Genomic DNA, 26,471 nt, shown 5'->3' with positions numbered 1-26,471 from the left:
ATAGGTAAACCCATGTATTTATGTACTCTCGATTATTGATATCAATGTACTTGATTAGATTAGGGTGGTAACAAATGGATGTGTTCGCCAGAAATTGGATTTTGGAATTATACCAAAATGTAGATTCACTGTACATGGGAGTCTATGAGGAAAATATGAATATTTTTTTTCCAATACTAAACTATCAAAATCTGTGTATTTATAGACATTTGATAATTCATTTTTAAAGTACTTAGTTAGCCTAGGATGGTTAAAGGTTGATATGTGTGTAAGAAATTAGATTTTGGAATTTCACCGAAATGCTGATTCACTATACGCTGGAGTCTATGAGAAAACTAAGAATAATTTTTTTACAATGCTAAACTAAATTAATTTGTGCTTTTATAGGTGTTCGATAATTGATACAAATGTATTTGATTCAAATAGGGTATTTAAAAGTTCAGATGTGGACAACAATTATGATATTGGAATTTCACCTATAAAGGTATTATTTAACTTTTCATGGTACTAGTAGTCTCAGTACAGGTAACTGTTAAATAATTTCCCTGACAAAACTTGCTATATCTCTAATATGTAAGTAATAGGAATTGTTCATTGCCCTCAGTGCAGTGAGCTTGATTTACAATAAGACAAGCCTCAGAGTTGTCAAGTCAAGATGTTCATGTGACAGGTAATTATACTTTTGTTCAGATTTACAGGTGAATAACTTCAGAGAATGAAATCATGCAACGAATCATTTTTATCTCCCAGAATATTTCTGAACACTGAAACTGCTTTTTGACGGGACGGATACTTATGAAAATTAAGTGACCCCCCCCCCCCCCCTCTGAGCTGTTTGAAAAATACATGACCCCCTTTGCAGTTTTCAAATTTAAGGTGACCCCCCCCCCCCTGGATTTTGCCGGCCCACCCCCGGCCGTAATAACTGAACGCTCCCTTACGGAGGTCATTCACTTTGGTGTCAACTTTGCTGTGATTGCGTTATTAATACAATACCTTCACTTGACCTTTTGCCTAGTGACCAATATGGTAAAACAAGGCCATGGAATGATCATGACATTGACATAGCAGTGCGAGAGGCTTTTGACCATGCGTGATACCAACATGTACAGTGGATTGACGAGTTGGCACTTCAATTGTATGTAAATAGCACAGTCACTCATGGTCTATTCAGCTCTGGGACTATTCACCCCATAGGCGTGTGTACATTTGTACATTTGGGTTTTTCTCGCAAATGTACACATGTCTATGGGGCGAATAGTCCCAGAGCTGAATAGATCACGAGTGACTGACGTAAATAGCCACTGTACAGATTGTATCTGTTGTATGTAGGCGGTGTCTTAACAAACACAGGCAGAGAACGGACAACACCTGGCAATACCAGCAGTATATAAAAAACAAGTCATCGTTGATGACACAGTCCCCACTTGTTAATGGGTACTTTGATTACATGTCCTCAGAGAGGATAGAGTCCTCTTCTTTAGGTCTGTGATAAAAATACTTTTGAATAAATTCGCTTGATACATGTCTGAGTTGTAGTTCAGGACATGAAAAAATCGTAATAAAATGGCCACATGTCGGCCATATTGGATCGTATCACAAAACAAATCGATGTGCATATGTATGACATAGGTCAATGTCCTTGTACCAAGTTTGAATAAAATCCGTTGAGATATGCCTGAGTTATGGCTCTGTACATGAAAAAATCGTAACAAAATGGCCGCACGGCAGCCATATTGGATCGTATCACATGAAAAATTGACGTGCATATCTATGACATTGGTCAATGTCCTTGTACCAACTTTGAATAAAATCAGTTGAAACATGCCTGAGTAATGGCTCTGTACATGAAAAAATCGTAATAAAATGGCCGCCTGGCGGCCATATTGAATCGTATCACAAAATAAATCGACGTGAATATGTATGACATAGGTCAATGTCCTTGTACAAAGTTTGAATAAAATCGGTTGAGATATGCCTGAATTATGGCTCTGTACATGAAAAAATCGTAACAAAATGGCCGCCTGGCGGCCAATTGGATCGTATCACAAAACAATTCGATGTGCATATCTATGACATTGGTCAATGTCCTTGTACCAGCTTTGAATAAAATCAGTTGAAACATGTCTGAGTTATGGCTCTGTACATGAAAAATCATAATAAATGGCCGCCTGGCAGCCATATTGGATCGTATCAAAAACAAATTGACGTGCATCTGTATGACATATGAAGTAATCCTTGTACCAAGTTTGAATGAAATCGCTCCAGGCATCTCTGAGATATCTGCGTGAACGGACGGACGCACGCACACACGCACACACGCACGGACATGACCAAACCTATAAGTCCCCCCGGACGGTGTCCGTGGGGACTAATAAACGTAGCTGTGATATCGCAGCGGTACTTGTGGCGTGTATCGAACGCGCTCGGGTCATTGAGGTCATCGCCACAGTCCCGCTGCGAGCCAACGCATAGGCTTCGTTGGCAGTTTACTACGAGACCGACCGGTATCGTAGATTTCGCTCGCAAAATAATAAAATAGATAAAGCATGCAAAAAATAAAATTATAAAGGGTATTGCGCCTGAGCGCCCGCACGCGACGGAATCTTTCAGTCTAGGTCAGCCTACGTACGCAGTCGTTATATAATCGGTTGGTCAGAGAAAATCATTACGATTTGAAGTCGTAAAATAACCGGAAATGACCGTAGCATAAATGTTAGAACAACTTTCAACTGACGGTGCTTTCGTTCAGTGATTTGTTGAGTTGTTTGGAGAAGTGACGTGCTGCGAACAGAACACCATTTTCTGTTGCGTATTTGCCAATTTTACATCGGATCTCAGACGAGTATTGCTGATAGGACCCACGCTTTCGTTTCGTAGAACCGTTGCTTGTTTTGATGAGACATGTGTCGATGTTTTCGTTGACCTCTTCAACGATTTCAGCACAAAGACTCGGGCACTGCGATGGTGAAATTAAACCAGGACGTGGAGTAGCTGTTGTGCCATCAGATTTCTTCAAGTAGCGAAAGATTGCCATGATGTTTAGTAGAACTGCTGTGTTTTAGCGAGTAATCAGTGACAAACTCTACTACACAACAGGCGATTTCACCTTATTGCAGCTCAATTTATCCACATTTTTTTGCATTAATTATCATCAAGAAGGTAACACATTGACACTTGTGCTTTTGGAAATGCACTTACACTTGATGGCGGGTTGTTCTTTGACTACGGGCCGACTTTTGTTTCTGTGATCTAGTGAGTTGTCTAAATTGCAAAACTTAACGCCTTCACATGTCAGAAATCTCCGCTCTTAAATTCATTGGCTCTTGATGAAATAGAGATGCGAGCGGTACTTCGTGTGTGATTACTAGTTGATTGACATTTTTTTACTGATTTCAGTTCTGACGAAGCACGCATGTAGCTTTCACTGCTTGATAGAATCGGTAATCGGATCATGATTGACAGAGTAATGTCCAATTTACGTCTCGTCGATTAATGAAATCCATAATAGTGTCGTCTGATAAATCGTTTACATTGAACCAAGCAAAGATGCAATTCTTGTAAATTTTTAGATTCAATCCTCACCGACCCACACTACTACTCCACAAAATGTTTAATATGATTGATTCAACCACAGTCCCTCCGACCGTGATTCAACAACACCTGTACTTGCGTGACTTTATACGATGACTCCGACGTTATCACAGTGTAAACTCGCTGACCTCTTGACATTGAGGGAAAAAGAACGCAGCTCGACATGGTTGTATTTTGATTTTATTTACAGTACTAGTGAAATGATCTAATCATTGCTATGTGACTTCAGTAATAGCAATTAGAAACTGCTCTATTGAGCTCATTCCGAAAAGGTCGGAAAACAGACAGTGACATGTAACTTCAACATTTGGTTTTAGTCGACATGTAGCGATATGTGAACAAAACGGCGGGTGATAAAACAGTATGTAAACAATCGAGGACAGCCAAGTGTTGATGATCGTCCATTAGCTTGTACTATTGACGGGTGCCGACAAAGCCGCTCTGCCTACCAATCAAGGCAAATTTCATTGTTCTCAAGTCAATGTTTATATTCACTAAAAATCGCTAACTACCTTGCGCGAAAATAAAACCGCGCTTAATCATCTTGATCTCCCAACGCGCGAAAATAAGTCCGCGCGGTAGTTTCCCGGTTCATACATAGTATCTAGTAGCGGCCAACGATCGACCTACAGGTTGGCCTGATTCTGGGAATTTTGATGATTAACCATTCGTCGAAACATCGACACGGACCGGATGTTCTGTCGCAGCACAGTTTCTGCAAAAAAGCTTATTTTGTTTTCTTGTCTCCATGGTAGACTGTAAAGTAACCATTTGTGGCATGGCTTTATGTTGGTCTACTTTAACTGTCAATTTACTTTGCTTTAGCAAACCTGAGTTTGTTTCTTGTTGAATTTCTTCAGTTTCTTGTGAGCTCTGTTTGGCCATTGTGCCCAGAAAGTAGACTTGATTCAAGTCGGTGAATTGAAAAAAAATAAAATCATTTAGAATAGTTTCTTTTGTGTCTCCCCTATTTCGTACAAACCTTTTCGGAATTTGGTAGCCCAGGCCAGGTTTTCCCAGCGATTGAATGTGATACATTTGAGTCTGCGCAGTATAGTGAGTTAGTTCCTACCGGATTCGATTCCGGGTGAAACTCACCTGTATCATGTGTATAGGCGTTCACCCGACTCACTGCGTCCACTCCACCTACGCGCGCTTTTCGCATGAAGGCAAAATACAAATCATTGCGTTCACTCCACTCAAACATTCACGAATCACAGACTTGAACCAAGTCTACCCAGTAAGCCTCATCGTGGTATTTTGTCCATTGATCTTACCATGCAATTTGCTTTTCTGTATCCGATGCAAGATGTGCTTTACCTGTTCTATGCGCTGCCATTCTTTCCTCGGCTTTTTTTTTGTTTTTCTAATTGTTGCCTTTCGTTTTTACGTAAGTATTTTTTGGAAGATAATTTTCCAGTTTTAATTTGTGGTTCATGGTCAGTTTTCTCCAATGGCAATAAATTTCCAAAGGTGTGTAGGTACAGTGTCTGTCAGTGGTATACTTCGTTGCCATGGCAATAGCATTGTTCTTATGCGTTTTTCTGCTCCTGTTGCAACGCCCTCTAGTGTACCTTTGTCGGGCATGTCATGTTTCCTTTCCAAAGCTTTTGTCTGTACCTCCACCAAGTTCATTTCTGCCCATTTGGTTTGACATGTTCTATGCCTTTCATTTTGCTTTCCTCTTTGTGTTGAAAGGTTTCATATGGGAAATAAAGCAACTTCACACATCGGATGTACCGTTGTAAGTGCTACGATATGGTGAATGAGTGGATCATTGTAGTTATTTTGTGTGGAATACATTGCGAGACACTGGCGAAACGATAATGCTTTGATTTTGATCATGAGACCTTTATTTCTTCCTTTCGCTATTCTTCATATGTCCCTTGTCGCTTATTAATATTACCCTCGGACAGCAGGTCCGTCAATTACCCAGCTAATTCGTTGGCCATGTTGAACCTTCAATTGGTAATTGTTTTGAGTCGCTCGTTTGTTTCAACATGAAACCCTTTAACGGCACTGTAACCCCTTTGGTCACCTTGTGACGACCTTCAAACAGGAAAACGTATCTAGGTCATGGTCATGCGTAAAAAAATGACGAAAAGATAGAAAAGCGAGATGAAAGGAAATGCGATGTGAACCCATGGATTAGCCATTCGCAGCATCCGAGTCTCCTAGCCCTGCGTACGATGCTGTGTGTTCCGCTACAGCTAATCGCCCCGCTCGCGGGGCGATTAGCTGTAGCGGGGCGATTAGCTGTAGCGGAACACACAGCATCGTACGCAGGGCTACCGAGTCTCCTCGCTTTTAAAACATCGAATTTATGGAAAATTGAAATCTTTGATAGGCCCACTATCTTTCTTGGCTTGGGAAGGATTCAACAATTCAGTTTTACTTAACAACCACGTCCGTAAACACTGACACAGATAAAACACATTACACATGTCATGTACATACATGTACTTATATAAATTTAAAGTGACAATGGCGTTACCTCTGATGATAGTTGCAACTTGTCACACTTTTTATCGTCAAACTTTTTATCATCAGATTGACAATCTATGGAGTTGCGGCCAACGACCGACCTGCAGTTTGGCCTGGTTCTTGGAATTTTCTGCCACATCCGATTATCATAAACCATCATTCGCTGAAACATCGTCGCGGATCGGAAGTACACAGTTTATGCAAATAAGACCCCCCACGTGCAAAGGAACCCTTAAATTCGCCATCGGCAGTCGATTTCCAATCATTCTGCAAACCCTGGGTTGGAGGCACTCTCTAAGTCGGCGAGATCAGCAGCGAAGAATATCGACGGATACCAGTGGACAGCTTAATCAAGATGAATATCTCAGGTTTTGCATCGATCTTGCTTGTCCTGCTGATGAAACACACTGTATGTATACTTTGATTGTTTCTGTCCATTTGAGTGATACGCCTTCCATGACTTGTGGTTATGATCGATGAAATAATGTGTTAAATGTATAGCAATGCATATCTTTTACCAGGGACTATTTTAAGGGTAAAAATTCCCTTAATAACATTTCCACTACAAATTATGTTGGCTCAGAGTAATATGTATTTAGTAATGGCATTTGTAGAAAATACGAATATTGAACAACACTGAGGAAATTAATATGGCATGTAATTAGGAATACGAAAAAGTTTCTTGAAAAAAAGGCGAATAAGGATATTTAGCACACGAACTATAAACGCCCATTTTTACTCCGAGTAAAAAGTTTCCAACTTTGACGATTTGTCCTGCTCCGTCCTCGCGGCAAGTTTATAGGTCAAAGGAGGACGTCATTTCGGGCCTCCAGGTTCTCTATGATTTCAGTAATATGATGGCACGGAAATAAAGTGATAAACATCCCAAAATGTGTATCCTCCTTGGATAGGAGTGTCTAGGGGGGCTTGAACATCTGTGCTCCCCTAAGGCTCATTTGAAAGTGCACACGTCATAAATAGTCGAAGCAAGAATATATCTTACACAAACACTGCTAATAATAATCAGGAGCCATTTTATTCAGCATCTTGTCTGATAACAAAATTATATTTTTTCCTCTCGACAGGCGCACGGTTCTGTAGGTAAGTTTGTGAATTTCACTTGTTCAATTAAAGGGACAAAGTCGGTCATTTTTCATGAATTTTGTTTAATGCGAGATACTATAGGCTTACTTATATTGTTTGACATGTCAAAAGATACTGAATGAATAGGTGACCATGCATATATTAGACCCGATTTCAGACACGATAAACTAAAATATCGCGATAATGAATTAATGGCCATGACTATTGATTCATTTTTGCGATGGTTCATTGATCGTGTCTGAAACTGGGGTCAAATATATGCATGGTCACCTATTCATTCAGTATCTCTCAACATGTGAAACAATATGAGTATCTTGTATCAAACAAATTCATGAAAAATGGCAGACTTTGTCCCTGTAAGGAAAATGCCTTTATACACATATGCTTTTACCTATAAACTTCTACGCTCAACTTGGCTCAACTTCAGCAAATTTTATCAATTCTCTTCTGATATACCACTTGTGGGGGCTCATTTTTAAAAGCTCTTGGTGTAAGAAAAGTTTTAACCGTCTTACTTTTTCAAAAATCGGAAATTTTATTTTTCCAATAGAGTCAAGACAGGGATGGCAGCCATTTTGAATTTAATTTCAAATATCGCGAAATCTTAGATAATTTTTCTCGCTAGAACCAAATTTTGCGGGGAGACCACTGATTTTTAATCTTGCTTTGGTAAGAGAATGGTCGAAAGTTTCATTTTAGAAACTTTGAGCAAAAGTTTAAGTCTTTCACTTTCGAGGCGTATATTACCTTAATACGTTCTGAAAACTGACAGACATCGGTCGCTGTAACACATGCATGGCTCCGAACCACTGGAAATTTTAAGTGTGTGTTTATTGCATGTCATTGAACAAACCTTGGCATGGAATTGCCCTTTTCAAATAAACAAGAGGACTACTGTTAAGTTCATTTCCATGTTTTGTTCTCCTTGTTCGTGACCTTGTCAATTATTTTGCCACTGTCTGTGACTCGATAAACTTACGCACGTAAGTGTACGCAGATTGTGTACGGCCGTGCGCGGTAATCGTCGTCGAACGCGGGAATTCGACACCGAGACCTCGAGCATTGTTAAGGTAGGAGACTACCAATGGATAGCTCAGAATCGGCTAAGAGTCCATTGGCATACCTGTAGAAATGTAAGAAAATATATAAACTGTACTTGCCTCGCAGCAGGAGACAATTTGCCCGCCTGGCGGCGGGCAAATTTTCACCTGCTCTGACATAAACCCATGTATTCAGGCAATAATATATACCGGTGTTTTCTGATAATGGGCCCACGGCGTTCATTCAAAAAATGGGTACATTGTCAGGGGCACACCTGGAGCTTAAAGGGAACTGGTCGTCGGAACTGCGCATGTGAAACTTTCTTGTTTACAAACAATGTATTTCATGTATTATAATAAGATACATCATGTAAAAATAACTGCAACATTTAAATTTTACGATGTACATAAAGATAAACATGTTTTAATTTCATCATTCGCCAGCTAGCTTGGATACAGTGTTTATATCGGTCGTAGGGGTCCCTACCGACCTTTGAGCCCCGTACCGACAACTACCGCCCTTTAATAAACGCCCAGAGCATTAATTCAGTAGTACTCACAAAAGCATATATTTGAGTTGAAGCTCCAAGGAACAGAAACAAATAAAGAGTAAGATGTTGCAGAATGCCCTTCCATGAAATTTCTTTTTGTTTTGGATCTTTTCCTCAGAAAATGCTGACAAATCCCCCTGCCCCTTTGAGAAGGAAACAATGTTACACTCTCTCTTATTCGTGAATGACCTAAACGTCACACAGACATACTTTATGTACAACTGAACCCATGGTACAAAAAAATAAACTGCTACAATGTCTCAGTGTCTGTCTCAGGATTATTCTATTTGTGTTTATGGTCAGTAAAGTAGGGATGTATGATGTAAATGGCTGCAGTCAGGAAGCCAGAAGACTCAATATTTTTATTTTGTCTGTCAAACAACAGTCATTTTATTAGAGCTAATTGGTAATTCATAGTGTAAGGGTAGGGCAAATTGAGATGTCACTGGTAAAGATCAAGCAAAACTACAATCCAAAATAAGTACCCCCCCCTAAATAATTGCCCATTGGCATGTATTGGATGGTGTATTATCAGAAAACTCTGGTGTACTTCATGTGATGTGTATTCCCGAAGATGGGACAAAACTAAGCATCCATTTCAATTACAGATCGTGGAGTATTCACAGAATATGTGGGTTGCTATGTTGATGATGAGACAAGAGCACTGAACTGGTATTTCTACACTTCGGGTAATGCCATGAGCGTCGAAAAATGTATCAGCATTTGTTCAAGTCAGGACTTGAGAGCACCCTATGCAGGTGTTCAAAACGGCAAGCAGTGTTTCTGCGGCGATACGTACGACATTTATGGAAAAGTAAATAGTCGTCAGTGCTCAAAGGAATGCACTGGCAACGCTAACCAGTATTGTGGCGGTACTTGGCGCTTCAACGCTTACAGATTACGTAAGTATACCATGCTTTATAAGCCTTAATTTTGTACTCTCAACACTTTCAAACATCCCCTATTTCCATTTTTCATATGATGAGGTTTGCAAGTGTCGCCACAGGGCCAAAAGGCAGAAATACTACAACAAGCAGTTTTTTGTTAGAAATAAATTTATGAATATGAGCATGAAATTGAATATTGTGTCATTATTGTATACTTATGAGTGGCCAACTACACTGGAATTCTTAGCTGTGGAAACGCAGCTATCTGTTGGTGGGGTAGCGTGCGTCGCTATGCGGGTCAAAGGTCAACCCCGGCACAGGTTGACCTTTGACCCACATAGCGACGCACGCTACCCCGCTAACAGATAGCTGCGTTTCCACAGCTATGGAATTCTGGATGACATGCAATATGTTACAACTAAAGACAAAGGTCTATACTACAAGCTCGTGAATTTTGCATAAATTATGAACGTCATTTAGGATTCCAGTGCAGTTCAATACTTATGTAAGTATACAATAACTATTGCACTAATTCTACTTTTGTGCCCTATGGTATCGCATTCATTCTGGTTTACGCACAGGGGGCTCAATCTCCGATGTATAATCGTTGTTTATTACCGTAGAGTACATGACAACATGGCTGAAACATGAAGAGATATGTTTCTTTGAAATAAAGCAATAGACAACACATAAAATGTGAAATGAAAGCCACAATTGAACTATCACTCTGCCCGCAAAAATTCATTCTGGTATTGAACGTATAGGTCTAGGTATAGTGTTATTTTGGAAAGTGCTTGTCTTTGTGTTCTGTGGCTTTCATCTTACATTTTTTGTTTTACTTATAGATTTATTTCAAACAAACACAACATTATGTTTCAGCCAAGTTGCTATTTACTCAATGTATGTCTCCGTAAACAAACAAACAAACGAATAAATTACAAGTTTGAGCAGCATGTGCACAGTCACACTGTTCTGGCTTTCATTTTATAATTAGTTCCAGAGGCCAGCTCTGGTGCTGTTAGTTTTTGCTCACTTTCTTTCTTTTTCTGTCTTTCTTTCTTTCTCTATTTCCAGTATTACTATCATAGAACATGCTATACACAAATTTTACCTTAATTACCCAGAATGCATTGCGATACGCTTATGACGTCATCGCTCAGCTCGGACAGGTTTTACGGGCATTTCTTGTGTGTTTATTTATTTATTTTTTATTCTGCATTACTCGACTATCATATTGCGTTCAGCTATTAATAATTCTAGCTTTCTTTCGCTTTGTTTTTTGTTGCTTTTTGATTTTATTTTTCTCTAAATACTCGCCGTACGTGGCGCTATACTGTTTCGCCCGAATGTTCATGAGACAACAATGGCGGCGGATCGATCGCTTCGCTTGCATAGAGACAAAAAAGTAGGCTTTCCGTACGTTTACAAGCACGGCTGGGCACATCGTGTACCTAGGCAAGGTGGGTGTGCTCGAAAACGAAGATCAATGCAAAATTTGGATTCAAAATCGGCTGTTTTGGCGGAGAAACTGCCCGCCGTATTTCTGAGGAGCCACCAGCGGTTGTTCCTATCAGTCTGCGAGGCCGTTTAACGCTGGTAACACACAGCCCTGCCATGCAGAGCTAGGCAGCATACTTGAACAGATCCGGTCAGCGGAGCGAAAATTATTGCTCTGGCTCGCGAGATTGTCGTCTGATATACATTTCCGTGCGTTGTCGCCCCCGTATGTATGTATCTGTTGCGTTTTTACCGTACATGTAGGCATTTGTAATCTGTGGACTGCCTTGCTTTTAGTTGTATTGTGGTGTTTACTGCTAGCAGCCCTAACTATAAATACGTGCTTGAATATTAAAATCCAAAGCACTCTTTCATTCTGCACCTATCTTTGTCACACATTCTCTTGTTTCTTCCGCTGCTCTGGTCACTGGAACTTCGCTTTTGCTTGCAAATGCTTTTAGTTTAAAGTTTCATTTTGTGCTTTATTTCAAACAAGCGTAAATCTTCACGTTTCAGCCATTTTTTACTTTATGAATATATTCATATACAAAACAGAATGACACAACAACAGAGACCAAGCTCCCTATAGTATACAGAAAAGCTTCAAGGGCAGATTACATCTGTCTTACTCCTTCATACTGTGCTACTTGCCAGATATTTTGTGTTTGACTTCGATGCGTGGGTATTTTAAACCCAGATTAATTTGGAAAGATAACAAGGGATGAACTCTTGTGAATATCTGCAGGTTACAACTCAAATGTCACTGAACTGACTTTCAGATTTTGTCGGTCAAACATTCATCATTTCCTATCCTTGTAGGTTATGCTGAATACATTGGATGCTTCGAAGACCAATCTGATAGAGCTCTGCCAGTGTATCAACAGAGAGACGACATGACGGTCGGAAAATGTCTGAAGTTCTGTCGCGATGGCGGGTACACATACGCAGGCGTCCAGAACAGAAAGCAGTGTTTCTGTGGCTCTGACTACAACAAGTACGGGGAGAAGAAGGCAGCAGACTGTGGCAGCCACTGTGTTGGAAACGACAACGAGAACTGTGGTGGAACGTGGAGAAACGGCGTGTACAGGTTGCCACCATGCTAAAGCCTCGTCTAATATGTTGAATTTCAGTTGCAGATGGAGGATTTCACCACGGCGGCTTGTGTCACCGGGATGATCCAGTCCTTCAGTATCCCTTTTCCTGCCAGACAGTAATAACTGTATCACTTCCCCATCAGCCAAGTCAGTAAAAAGCGGTATTGAGCCAAAACATGATGTATTTTCACCCACTTAGCTTGGTATGTTATAGCATCTTTTGTCCCAAAAAAAATCAACTTTACAGTATTACGTTTTCAACAGCCTTCAAATGTACAGTATTATGTTGAAATATATCATATGGAATACGTTGTGTTTCATTCAGTTTAACCATCTTGACCTGGTGGTGAAATATGGACTTGGCAGGAAAAGGGGTATTGCCTTACTTTGAGACTTTTTACTGTTGTTTGAAAGTATATGCATGCATGCATTCATTGAGATATCGATGCCTACCCTTATTGACATTAAAGAAACTTCTAAAATCACATAACAGGTGTCTTTCTTTTTCGCATCGAAAAATTTAATTTCTTATGATTTGCCTCTGCACAAAACCTGATACTGCTGTTTGATTTGAAGTTATCACATTAATGTAGTTTATATAAATTGCAGACTGCATCTCACTATCTTTCCTAAAACCTCAACCTCCATAACAGCTGCGTCACATTTGTCCAATTTTCTGTACTGGTAATGCGTTTTGTCATTCGATTCTACACCTGCTGTCTCTATGAGAAGAAAATTACTTGGCCTCGCACAGCCACTGTGTATGCAGAATGTAATTAGTCATCGGTCCAAACTGTCAACATAATATTTACTTTTTGTTCAAATCACTCCTGGTACCTTCAACTCCTTGAAAAGCCAAAATTGCTGCTTTCACAGCCTTGTACACAAATGCAACAAATTTACAGTCTTGGAAGTTTCCACAGGCATATTTGCTGTGCATTATATAGGACGATTTGTGACAGTCTCCCATCGGGCACATAGACATATCTTCGAGTGTTTCAGTTGAGACGTAACATTTGACAAGGAAGGCATACAACTGAGCCTCATCAGATTCTGAGTCAGTAAACACGCTGAGGACAGCCACCTGGTACACGGTCTTGTAGAAATCATTGCAAAACGGAGAAACTTCAGCCGCGGCCAGTGCCTCACATGATATCTTGGGCAGAAGTTTGGTCATCGCTGTGTCTCCCTGGTTACCTTTATTCTGTAAAAACGACAGGCACATATGTGAAATGTGACAAACCTCCATGCCAAAGTTCAAGGCAATGGGTACATCTGTTTTCAATATCTCAAAGTGGACCGACAAACAACACACTATGTACAATATGCTATATTTTTGATCATGAATGAAAATACAGCTGTCAATATCAATACTGGACATTTCACAGATGCAAGGTGCAGTGACGAGTGGAACATTAGGCCTTTCAACACAGTTTGAGAACAGAAAACACTACATCTTTCCAGCGATCAGAAAAATATAATGGACATTTACTTCCAAAGTTACCCTAATGGAGCTTTAACGGAACCCTGATGAAATAATATATGTATGTGTTAACATGCGTATTCAGACAGGCTTGCAGGTGACTTTTAACCTGTTCACCCCCCATTCCCTGTAAACAGATCCACACTCACCATTGATAACAATGGGTTTGGACCAAACCATGGCAGTCAAAGGGTTAATATATAAAGCTGACACTCACTTCAGAACATACGATGACTTGCAACACAACTTGTCCATCAGGAGACTGAACTTCAACGTCGCTGAGCACTTCAATATACTGGCCACACAATAATAATTTGCGAGAAGTACACTCTCTAAATCTGCAACAAGAAAATAGAAAAATCTGTTACGTCATTTAAATGGCTGAACAAAATTTAGGCAATCGCAATTGTGCATTCTTTTCCTTCAAATCATAATCCTTCTGTCTCATTGCGATCAAAAGAACTGATTCTCGGTTGGTATCACCTTGGAAACTGCCATGAATAAGTAAATCAACAGCTTTAATACTGGTGAATGATTTTGTGACTGACTGCTGGTGTGGCAATTTACAGTGGCATCTCAGTGCCTGGACTATGGTTTTCATGCGATTTCGCAAGCCCTGCCTCAGCTGTCAAACAAATGGGGTTCATTGTATAAAAAAGGTGACAGTCTTTAATAAAAAACGCTAGTTATACAGAATACAAGTAATTGAAAATACAAACCCAATGAACTAGTGGGAAGTGGGCACTGTCTCCCCCTCCCCCCTCAATTCCCTAGCACCCTCACTCTCCTTGTCAAGAGCATCCTGGATGTAACACTGCCATAGCATACAGTCATTAATTAAACAGGAACTTCCCCTAAATACTAAATGTATTAGAGGTATACTGTCACCTGTTCCAATTTTGCCACAGTTACCATGGAAAGAGAAAATCCAACCAATCACAAATTTTAAGCGGGTGGCCGCTTTTTAAAAACAGCCTCCTCACAAGGGTATTTTGAATACCAAGGAATACCTGTTTGACCATATATGGGCATATTTAGATTACAGGTGACTGTATACCTTTAAGCTTCAGGCCTACTGTAAGATGCCGTACATCAATAATTCTCTGCAAATAAAAGTATGCTTTTTAGTACATGTACTTACTGGACTAACAGTGTGCATTGAGCGTCATAAGCTGCAATGTTGATTAGCTCAGCCAGCACCTGGGCCAAGTGTGATTCCGTTAAAGCAGCTTTCCTGTATGCTTTGAAGCTTGACACCCACCTCAGTAAGGCTGACCTGTACAACTGCCTGTGGGCTGCCGGTGTGTCATCCAAGCCCTAGAACACATAGTCAGTTGGGATATGCGAAATTATGTCGAATCCTTTGCTTGTCACCAATACTTGCAAAAAAACATTTGTCACAAAGTTTTGTGGTATTCGGTGGACAGGTTATCAAGTTATAAATGTTCAAGTTCAATCAAATGGAAAATACATTTCAATTCTTGCATACATATTTTCGGCATAGTTACTCTTTCCACTGCTGAGCTATACCTGGATAAAACAAGGCAGTCCACAGAACATTTATCTTGTCCATTTGCAGTGAACAATATCTGCATAGAAGCACATATGCAGACCCGTTACCGAAAGTTTCTGGGTAAGAAAATGTGAAAAATGTTTGGACACTGGTGCAAATGGTGGCAGTTTTAGACCTGTCGTATGTACTAGGGATAAAGCAGATATAACTTTACATTACAGTCTATATTAGAAAATCAGTTGAAATGCACTCTCTGAAAGTAAAAAATGTAACTGTTTTAACCCTTTACCTGCCAGACAGTATCACTTCCCTATCTGCAAAGTCAGTAAAAAGCAGTATCGAGCCAAAACCATATGTATTTTCACCCACTTGGCTTGTTATGTTATAGCAGCTTTAGTCTGTAAAAATCATGTTTACAGTATCTGTGTCTTTAGGGACCTTCAAATGTTCAAGTCTTCGGTAAAATGCACCATATGGGACATGTTTTGCTTCACTACTTTTAACCAACTTGACCTGATGGTGAAATATGAACTTGACAGGAAAAGGGTTAAACTTACATCCATCATGGTGGCCTTCACCAGACTCTGAACGAGGTCACTCTTCATGTCATATTTTGCAGAAAATTCTGTCAATGCTCGAATAAAGCCATCTTCTTGTAAATTTGTTTCAACTGCAAAAACAACAGTACAATTATAATAACATCAGCTGATGCTATGATCATCTTCCAACTTCCCAGTAGACAAAGTACAAATAAAATAACTACAAGAGTATGAACGCCCAGTTTGTCATTGGATTTGCCGGCCATCATTAAAGGAAGAACCTGTTTTCACTTCGAACCAAATCAGACTTCAAGTTTGTGTTTTGGAGTAAACCAAAGTACAGTTGTAATGTACAATAATCCGATGACTGTAGATGACAAAACTACAGCACTATAAAATGACACTGGTAATATGATTGTCAATGCAAGATATACACTTCCTACAGTGCATTTCACCTAGGCACCGCAACTCAGCGTATGAGACGGACACAATCCACGTACAAAACAAATGATAAGCTTGGGTATCACAACACATTTGAAAGTCACCGACTCAATGATTAATTGCAGTAAACCAGCATGGGGCAGCCGCTCTGTCTAGACTGAGAGATACACTTGATCTACAATGTGTGGCTTTTTAGTTAGTTTCTGTTGAGAATACCTTCACCTCTTGAACTCTTAGCTGAAATTGTAAAAGAAACAGTTACATTGTAGATCAAGTCTAGTCAACTGTTTATCTCCTAGTCCAGACAGCGGCTGCCCGATGCTGGTTTACTGTAATTAATCGAAGAGTCGGTGGCTTTGAAATGTGTCAGTGATACCCAAGCTGACCGTATATTTTGTACGTGGATTGTGTCCGTCTCATACGCTGAGTTGCGGTACCTAGGTGAAACGCACTGTAGTGGCGTACCAGTACACTCGTGAAAAACAGAGACCAGTGTTGACTGTTCTGTCACTATGCAATGAAAATAAATTGGTACTGTGAAAGAACTATCATTCCTCAATTTGACACAAACATAGTCTTTACGTAGAAAGTGAAACCAGTGAATCCTTAAAGAGACAAAGTCCGCCATTTTTAATGAATTTTGTTTGATACGAGATACTACTTATATTGTTTGACATGTTGAAAGATACTGAATAAATGGGCGACCATGCATATATTCGACCCGGGTTTTAGACAAATTAAATGAAACCATCACAAAAATGAATTAATGGTCATGACCATTAATACATTTTGCCGATGGTGTCATGTATCGTGTCTAAAACCGGGGTCGAATATATGCATGGTCACCCATTCATTCAGCATGTCAATATAAGTAGTATCTCGTATCAAACAAAATTCATGAAAAATGGCCGACTTTGTCTCTTTAAAGTGTATGTTACATAGATTTCTTGTGTATGTGTAAGCATGGAAGTAAAACGCGATACCCATGGCCATGGTGTAAGTTATAGGAAAGGAATGTCACTGTGAACAAATGAGCATAATTTGGCTGTTGCGCAAAAATCTGAATCCTGTCATTTTGACAACAGACAGCAGAGGGCGGAATTCACACACCTCCTTACTGTGTGTACTTTTCACAGTGATATTCTTGAGCGCGGACATCCGGGAACTTGCGGTTTTTTACGTCATTTTTGCGTCACACTGCCGTGAGAACAAAATATTGAAGTGTGGATTTTTCAACCTTTACACCAGTATTCAAAGTTTCAACATTATGTCAATGATAAACACTAAGTTCTGTCCTTTGTCACATAATTTCTGCATTGTTCACTGTCCTGTATAGTCAAATCCCAATTCACCTCACTCGCGTGCGTGAGGTGAAAGTGACGTCACTCTGCGGTCAAGAATTGGAGCCTGAACATCACTCGGCCATGTGTATTCATGGTGTATTCTACCATAGACCCTCGAGCAAAACGTTTTTTCGAGGGTCTATGATTCTACGCAGGTTAAAATAGAGTGGATGACGACTCACATATGAGCAGCCAGGTAGTGGTATTATTTTTTAGCTCCATAGTGTTACTTACTGTAACGTGATAATATTCTACGATACTGCGATTTTGAAATGCTGTTCAGGACGATGGCTGCGTCCACTTCAGGTGTGGCTGGATACGCTGGAAACTTATTGATGGCACTGGTATCAACAGCAGTGGAGTTGTTTATCAACCAATGACAGATGACCTCTTCGTCTGACACATATGATGACCAGTCGGCGTCGAATGTGAATACCTCAAAGCGAAATCTATCCATGTGTTCGGTGCACCATCTTGATGCAGAGGGGAAAGACGTGTGTGTATTTGGATGGATGCACGATCCCACGTTTGACTCCGAGTGCGGACTTTCAGATTTTCGGTGGTGGCAATAACATGACTGCAGTTCGTGGTCGCTTTGGTCATGTTCTCCGTCGCCATTATTGACGTCGTCGGTGTCACTCAGATTTCCCGATTCGTCTGCAAGACCTTCCAATCTATTTTCAAGGCGATCTTTTGCATCTTCGCCACCATGTGCGCCAACAGCGTCCATATTAACCTTTCAGATTTGAAGGAACGAGTAGTAGTAGTGGTAGTAGGTACGACACTATGCAGAAATTTGCACAGTTGTCATCAGTTCACTGTAGACCAGTACGCGCGCACTCGGAGTATGTCATGTGTTGCAAGCCTGTCACACGAGTACCAGTAGGACGTTCGCCCTCTATGGTCACCTCTCTCGTCCGAACATGTTATGCAGAGTTGCATTGAACTTACAAGTATTACTGGTGAGACGGCGTGTGTTTTGCCTGAAAAATTTCAATAATTTTTCTGTTTTGGTAGAGCAATTGGGTGTGAATTTATTAGAATCTTTTTTTTTCTCTGATGGTGAAACAAGACAGGAACAACAGTGACACAGGATCATGTTTTACTTTCCAAGATTTTATTCATTTCAACAATTCAAGATTACAACAAGTAACAACACAATTTTACATAATCAAACTTTCTAAGGTTAACAAAGGATGAACAGTGAATAAAATTACGTTTTCCTGTGGTAAAATCCTACTTATGGAGTTGTAATTATTTACGACCTGGGGGGGGAAGTCTGGGGAATTTCATAGTATTCTGAAATTTCGAGTAAACCCCATGCCAACCCAAATGCATTTGAGTAACCCAGTCTCTAACACAGAAATTTTGACTGATCCCTCCCCCCCCCCCCCCCCTTAGACCAGTTAAATACCAAGACATGTATTTGTAACATTTACAAAACTACAGCAATAGTACAGACCTTTCATATCCTGCTGGAATATCATCGGTTACCTCATGACAGTTGAAAAAGATGTGACCGGCAAAAGAAAATTCAAAGTCACAATAAAATGTAGATACAAAAGCTCATGCTGTAACCACTATCCAACCATATAGTATTGTTTACCATACAGTATTGTTTATTTTGGATGGGTATCATGACAAGGTTTCCACTAAGATATCTGACAGGGCAGAATTTGAAAGTACAGGAGAACAGTCAGGAGGCTGGGGGTGGGGCAGTGTCAGAGGAGTTGTACCCTCTCGTGTTGAAAATTTGAGAGATTGATGTGTGCAATAATGCAGTCTGGTGCAATATGAGAGATGTTATCAATTTGTGTAAAACTGTTAGAACACCCAACAGGGGAAAAGTGTGAGAGGCGTGTCCCCTCTGCCACGTCGGAAATTTTGAGAAATTAATGAGTTCAATGATGCAGTCTGGTGCAATATTAGGTGTTTTCTATTTGTTTTTACTAAGTAAAACTGTTAGAACACCCCAGGGGGAGAGGAAGTGACAGGGGGTCGCATTAAGAATTTTGAGAAATTGATGAAATGGTGCAATCTGAGAGGTATTTCAATTCATTTTGTACCAAAAATTGAGCAAACCCCTTCTTTCTTTCCAATTTTGAACAACCTCCTTGTAGCTTTCAATTTTTTGAGTGACTACCCTCACATTCCTCTGACCCCCCCCAAGGCCCTTATGTTAAATTACTCTAAAAGACCCATAAAATATTCTTGATGGCCTTTAATTTGTGAACAACATGTACAGTAAAAGTGGTCAACTTTGATGCAGTCTTGCTGATGCATTTTATGAGGCTTGAACTCACAATATCTACATTACTAATTCGTACTAGCTTAGCAGTCATTAAAACCCCTACAAATAGGCGTTTCAACTAGCAGCGGCCTGGTATCTCATGTAGCTGTACTGTGATAATGTTCAAGAGAATCCATAGGATAGCTAGGTGTGTGCCTCAATCAGGCAAAACAACAGTTAGCAATAATAACAACAGTAATAAATATCAATTTCTGCAAGTCATTTAAAAATATACCACCAAGGGCACAGTATTGCTCCTATCTGACAAACAAAAAGAGGTATTCCTATTTCCACTTATTCACTCAAATACTATTGTGTTTGCAAAGAGTTTGAACTTTCAATTTTCATGGGCAGAATTCCGTTTTAACAGCCACTTTTCAATTTTGTAGATCAACAATAAAAATTTGATGGTCCTTGCTTGAAATGTTAAGATTTACTCAGAGTTAAGTTATACACAAGTTTGTTTGTGTAAGTAAGTTTGTGTGGTGAAGTTACCTGATATTATCATTCATCACTCATCTTATTCAATCTACACATGATTTCACTCGGCTGCCTTCATCTTTGTGAAGATTTACTTAATTAAGTGATACCATGACAGGTTTTTTTGTTTATGTAACATAATGATTGGAACTGATACAAATAAACTGGAGTCTGTTTTATTGGTATGGTGCATCTTGCCATATGCCTTCTTGTGGATTGAAATCCCTCATCAGTGTATGGGGTTTCCTCCATGAAATATTTGCTAAAGTTGATCCACTACATAAAACATAAGCTCACAACTTTTTTCTAGATCATATTTCACTACAAATTGGCATCAAATAAAACTACATTATTTTCAGTGTCTTCAAAATTGATTTACAAGGTATTCCGGGTTGGAATAGGTCATTCAAGCTTGCGGACTAATATATTGGCTCCAAAAACAAAAAATCATTGGTTCCCCCAGTTTGAAAAATGATTTGGCTTAGGTAGTCTCCAGGGATTTTATAAGAAAATGCAAAGCTATCAGATAACACCAATGAGACAAAAGCACTTTTTGACCGAAATTGACAAAAATTGCTCCAAAAATACAAAATTTTGCATTTTCTCACTGTATAAAAATATCTGCTTAAGTCATCCTAAGGACCTGTATACTGAATATCAAAAAGTCTGACAAGGAGTTTTGAAGAAAAAAATAGATCTACAATGACAAAAATAATCTCAAAAATACAAAGTTGCATATCTTGGCACGATTTTACAAAATCTTATTGCTGCCATCCTAAGGGACATGTATAATCAATATTAATGTGTCTGACCAGAACTTTTGAATGATATTTTTGGTTAAATATGACAATAATTGCCTTAAAATTTAAGTTTTAAAATATTTCATAACAATATGAACAAATGTCAATAAGGTTATCCCTGCAGAACAGTATCTTTAGATTTCTGTGGCAATACTAGAGTTTATTTGCTTCTTCAAGCATACCATTCTTTTCCTTGACATAAGGTAAACTTCAGCCTCCTCCAACAACACAATTGTGATGTAGTCTACAACAAACCTGAGTGAGAAAAATAGAAATATAGATATACTATTAATACATTTTTGTATATTTCAAATGCTATGCTGACAAGCTAAATATTGATTTCTTAGCAATCTTTTGTAGTAAAATAACAACTTACAGTGGACAAATAAATAATGAAAATAATATCAAAAGTAAGCATTACAGGCCCTCTAAATTTTTGAGAGTTGTAATATAATAACTTACACAATTATCCCAAAACCATTCACAGGATACAGCTCAAGTTGTAACTACAAAATGGTACACCAATGTGAGTAGCAACATATGAACATAATACCCTACTTACATTGACGTTTCTTTCACATTCCTCTTCCATCTGTTGTTAAGGCAGTGTCATATCATTCAAAGATACTGTCAAAACAAACAGAAATCCATTATTACATCAGAATGAATAAACACTGTTAACAGACGTTTCATATTAAAAAGTATTCTTTTTTTAATACTCTCTGTTTTCAACAGACATGCCATAAACCTTCAAAAGACACAGTTTATGTTTTACTTTGCATATAAAAATGATATTAGTCTTGCAATGGTTATGTATAAGTGGAGCTGACAACAGTTGCCCCAAATGGGCAGTGACACATATGATTTGAATAAAATATCACTTTTAACATGGTCGTCATTTCCTTCTTTTGGCAGGTTACATCTGAACATATTTTACAGTACATGATCCTCATACAAATTAAAATGCCTCTTATTCAAAATGTAAGAACTTTATTGCTAATCAAAAAATGTTTTGTTTACAACATTTAAAGAAAATAATGTGAAAATTTAAGAAAGTTTGACCAAGTCAGTATGGAGTTAAATTGTTTGGAAATCTTGAAATTGGAAGAATAGTGAAGCCAGGAAATGGGTGATTTGCAACATTTGCAAAAATTAACACTTCTTTATCAAGCTACCTACGACTGCTTGACAACCTTTAAGATGAACCCAAATAATAATATTTTAATCTTTGGTTAACAATTTCATTAAATTAAATGAATGTCTACAAAAAAGTGATTTTGGTGCAAAATACCCTGTGTTGGGTGCAGCGCCCCTTAATTAGCAAGTTTTATACCACTGCAAAGTCTCTGTGAAACCAGGTGACACATTCTGACTCAGCATGATCTAACAGCAGATTCCTGCATAAAATTTTGATTTGAAAACTTGAATCACTTTTTAATAGCATGAAAAGAGCAAAACATAGGAGAAACTTAGATGACAAAGCCTTATAAGGGAAAGAGAGATGTACCACATGACTCCGTGCAACCAGGTGACACATTGTGACTCAGCATACTCCTAAAGAAGACAACTGCATAAAATTTTGATTTTGAATCACTTTGTAATAGTAAAAAAGAGCGAAACCAATGAGAAAAATTAGCATTCACAGCCTTAGCACAGTAAGAGAGATGCACCAGAGTGTCCGTGCAACCAGGTGACACATAGTGACTCAGCATACTAAAAATGCAGTTCCTGCAAAATATTTAGATTAGACAACTTAAATCAGTTGGCGATAGCATAGAAAGATGAAAACCAATGAGAAAACTTAGAAGTCACAGCCTTAGCACAGTAAGAGAGATGCACCAGAGTGTCCGTGCAACCAGGTGACACTGGTGACTCAGCATACTAAAATGCAGTTCCTGCAAATATTTAGATTAGACAACTTAAATCAGTTGGCGATAGCATAGAAAGATGAAAACCAATGAGAAAACTTAGAAGTCACAGCCTTACCACAGTAAGAGAGATGCACCAGAGTGTCCGTGCAACCAGGTGACACATGGTGACTCAGCATACTAAAAATGCAGTTCCTGCAAAATATTTAGATTAGACAACTTAAATCAGTTGGCGATAGCATAGAAAGATGAAAACCAATGAGAAAACTTAGAAGTCACAGCCTTAGCACAGTAAGAGAGATGCACCAGAGTGTCCGTGCAACCAGGTGACACATGGTGACTAGCATACTCCAAATGCAGATTCTGCAAAAATATTTGATTAGACAACTTAAATTAGTTGGCGATAGCATAGAAAGATGAGAACCAATGAGAAAACTTAGAAGTCACAGCCTTAGCACAGTAAGAGAGATGCACCAGAGTATCCGTGCAACCAGGTGACACATGGTGACTCAACATACTAAAATGCAGTTCCTGCAAAATATTTAGATTAGACGACTTAATCAGTTGGCGATAGCATAGAAAGATGAAAACCAATGAGAAAACTTAGAAGTCACAGCCTTAGCACAGTAAGAGAGATGCACCAGAGTGTCCGTGCAACCAGGTGACACATGGTGACTCAGCATACTAAAAATGCAGTTCCTGCAAAATATTTAGATTAGACAACTTAAATCAGTTGGCGATAGCATAGAAAGATGAAAACCAATGAGAAAACTTAGAAGTCACAGCCTTACCACAGTAAGAGAGATGCACCAGAGTGTCCGTGCAACCAGGTGACACATGGTGACTCAGCATACTAAAAATGCAGTTTCCTGCAAAATATTTAGATTAGACAACTTAAATCAGTTGGCGATAGCATAGAAAGATGAAAACCAATGAGAAAACTTAGAAGTCACAGCCTTAGCACAGTAAGAGATGCACCAGAGTGTCCGTGCAACCAGGTGACACATGGTGACTCAGCATACTAAAAATGCAGTTCCTGCAAAATATTTAGATTAGACAACTTAAATCAGTTGGCGATAGCATAGAAAGATGAAAACCAATGAGAAAACTTAGAAGTCACAGCCTTAGCACAGTAAGAGAGATGCACCAGAGTGTCCGTGCAACCAGGTGACACATGGTGACTAGCATACTCCAAATGCAGATTCTGCAAAAAAATTTGATTAGACAACTTAAATCAGTTGGCGATAGCATAGAAAGATGAAAACCAATGAGAAAACTTAGCATCCACAGCCTTAGCACACTAAGAGAGATGCGCCAGAGTGTCCATGCAACCAGGTGACACATTGTGACTCAGGATACTCAAAATGCAGTTCCTGCAAATAATTTAATTAGACAACGTAAATCAATTAGTGATAGCATAGAAAGATGAAAACCAATGAGAAAACTTAGAAGTCACAGCCTTAGCACAGTAAGAGAGATGCACCAGAGTGTCCGTGCAACCAGGTGACACATGGTGACTAGCATACTCCAAATGCAGATTCTGCAAAAATATTTGATTAGACAACTTAAATCAGTTGGCAATAGCATAGAAAGATGAAAACCACTGGGAAAACTTAGAAGTCACAGCCATAGCACACTAAGAGAGATGCGCCGGAGTGTCCATGCAACCAGGTTTATAATGCTTTGAGCATTTTCGACCGTTGTTACTGAAGCAGTGCCATGAATACAAAAGCAAGCACAGTAGCTTTGTACGGCTTTGGACCATAACGATCAAACACTAAAGTGCTGAATCTGTCGAGGTCGATCATGATGACTGATGTATGTAGACACAGTCAGAGGCGAACTGTCATGTAGACCTGGTTTCGTCTGACCTCTGAATTTTAAAGACCCCTGAATTTTAAAACCGCCTGCATGCTAACACCGGAGATATATGAGAAATCGTATCCTTGTGTTACAAGCCTACGATCAGAATCGAACAGACTACTATACTTGTACTCACTTGCTTCGAAATGGCACAAATGAAAACGTGCTTTGACAACCAGAGCTAGCACAAGGTATCAAGAATGCAAGGAATTACCCATGCTTGGACTTTCAACTCTGATCTTTGACATCGAAACATAACCAAATATGGGTGTGTCATAGCCAACAACCACATGACATATTTACAACCAGATGACAGGACTCCCAAACGCGCGTACTCCCTCTATCTCAGTTCACCCTTTTCAATTTCACCCGCGGATGGGTCATGAAGTACGCCCTCTTGCGAGGTATAGTTCGGAAATTTGACCAATCACATCTCAGTAAAACTCTCTGACAGGTTAAAGGTTACCGTGGGTATTTTGCAAACACAGGTGTTAAAGGTATACAGTTACCTGTAATCTAAGTATGACCATATATGGTCAAAGGGGAGTTCCTTGGTATTCAACATGCCCATGCGAGGGCGCTGTTTTTAAAAAGCGGCCACCCGCTTAAAATCTGTGATTGGTTAGATTTTCTCATTCCATGGTAACTGTGGCAAAATTGGAACAGGTGACAGTATACCTTTAACTTTTTCATCCTCGCGGATGAAAGAGCATTGGGCAGCTCTGTCGAGACCGATAGTTGACCAGGTGATTGCACTTTATCTACAGTGCAACTGTTTTTACAGTTTAGTTTCTTTTTTATCTACATGTAGATTGTATCGAGAAGAAATTTTACAAGCATATTTTTTTGTTACAGGAAAGTGGAATAGATTACTCCACTTTTTCCGGTGTCACACAAAAAGAAACGGCCCTTAAAAGGATAATGGAGTTTAATTTTATAGATCTTGCTATATTCTTGAAGAACACTTAGTCCGTGGGCTAGAGGGGGTCTACGTGCACCCCCCCCCACAGGATAACAAACCTGTATTTTTCAGTACCCTTGGGATCCCTAGAATACGAAATGGAATTTTAACAGAAAAAATATAGGGACGCAATAGCTGTTATGGTCATGTTTTGAAGGGTACCGCAAAATCACGATTTTCCAAGCAAAATGCATTTTCGTCAAATCTGTCTTCTTGTAAGTCATGTGCTGAGCTCATTTTTTATCATAACCTCACTTGTTTGGTATCATTAGAAAGGGAATTTATTCCTCTTTAAGATGACATATTGCACTATGCAATATCTTCTACAATTTTTGTCAAATATAACCAAACTTACCCCTTACCCCAAAATTTAACATTACAAATTACAGAAAATCTCAAATTCTACCAATTTTTTAGCTAGGCATAATAAAAAATGCAATGATTTGTCTGAAATCTGTTTTATTTGATACAGGGACATGTCAGAAATATGAAATGGACTTTTAACAGAAAAAATATTGGGAATCTACAGCTGTAACAGTCATATTTTGAAGGGTACCACAAAATCATAGTGTTGAAGATTTGCATGCATTTTTGTTAAATCTGTCTTCCTATAAGTTATCTGCTGAGCTTTTTTTTGAA

At 39.2% G+C, this 26,471-nt stretch overlaps 2 protein-coding genes and 1 long non-coding RNA gene across 3 annotated transcripts; 1 reads left to right on the top strand and 2 right to left on the bottom strand.

The window, feature by feature from the left end:
- The first annotated feature begins 6,327 nt into the window (after positions 1-6,327).
- Positions 6,328-12,741, top strand: LOC139133139 (sialate:O-sulfotransferase 2-like). The gene is made up of 4 exons (XM_070699561.1): positions 6,328-6,487; positions 7,164-7,179; positions 9,382-9,675; positions 11,977-12,741. Exons 1-4 carry the CDS (start codon positions 6,434-6,436, stop codon positions 12,258-12,260), a joined length of 648 nt encoding a protein of 215 aa, XP_070555662.1. The 5' UTR covers positions 6,328-6,433; the 3' UTR covers positions 12,261-12,741.
- An 84-nt stretch (positions 12,742-12,825) lies between these two features.
- On the bottom strand, positions 12,826-18,399 carry LOC139133138 (uncharacterized). The gene is made up of 5 exons (XM_070699559.1): positions 17,805-18,399; positions 15,805-15,917; positions 14,876-15,051; positions 13,952-14,072; positions 12,826-13,455 (listed from the first exon to the last, which is right to left on the bottom strand). The coding sequence occupies exons 1-5, from the start codon at positions 18,298-18,300 to the stop codon at positions 13,060-13,062; spliced, it is 1,302 nt and encodes a 433-aa protein (XP_070555660.1). The 5' UTR covers positions 18,301-18,399; the 3' UTR covers positions 12,826-13,059.
- Positions 18,400-18,665: 266 nt separating this feature from the next.
- LOC139133140 (uncharacterized) lies at positions 18,666-25,228 on the bottom strand. Its single transcript, XR_011552535.1, has 3 exons — positions 25,008-25,228; positions 21,703-21,767; positions 18,666-21,395 (listed from the first exon to the last, which is right to left on the bottom strand). It is a non-coding gene; the product is annotated as an uncharacterized lncRNA (long non-coding RNA).
- Between the last annotated feature and the right edge of the window lie 1,243 nt (positions 25,229-26,471).

Source organism: Ptychodera flava, chromosome 5 (assembly GCF_041260155.1).
Source record: "Ptychodera flava strain L36383 chromosome 5, AS_Pfla_20210202, whole genome shotgun sequence".
NCBI classification, from domain to species: domain Eukaryota; kingdom Metazoa; phylum Hemichordata; class Enteropneusta; family Ptychoderidae; genus Ptychodera; species Ptychodera flava.
Note: the sequence above shows the minus strand (reverse complement) of the source record. Positions and strands in the feature narration are given on the sequence as shown.

Coding starts and splice junctions, on each gene's coding strand:
- LOC139133139 (XM_070699561.1), top strand. CDS start 6,434: ATGAATATCTCAGGTTTTGCATCGATCTTGCTTGTCCTGCTGATGAAA. Junction 9,676..11,976: donor CTTCAACGCTTACAGATTAC/GTAAGTATACCA, acceptor CTATCCTTGTAG/GTTATGCTGAATACATTGGA.
- LOC139133138 (XM_070699559.1), bottom strand. CDS start 18,300: ATGGACGCTGTTGGCGCACATGGTGGCGAAGATGCAAAAGATCGCCTT. Junction 14,073..14,875: donor CAATGCACACTGTTAGTCCA/GTAAGTACATGT, acceptor TTCTTGTTGCAG/ATTTAGAGAGTGTACTTCTC. Junction 13,456..13,951: donor AAGTCATCGTATGTTCTGAA/GTGAGTGTCAGC, acceptor TCGTTTTTACAG/AATAAAGGTAACCAGGGAGA.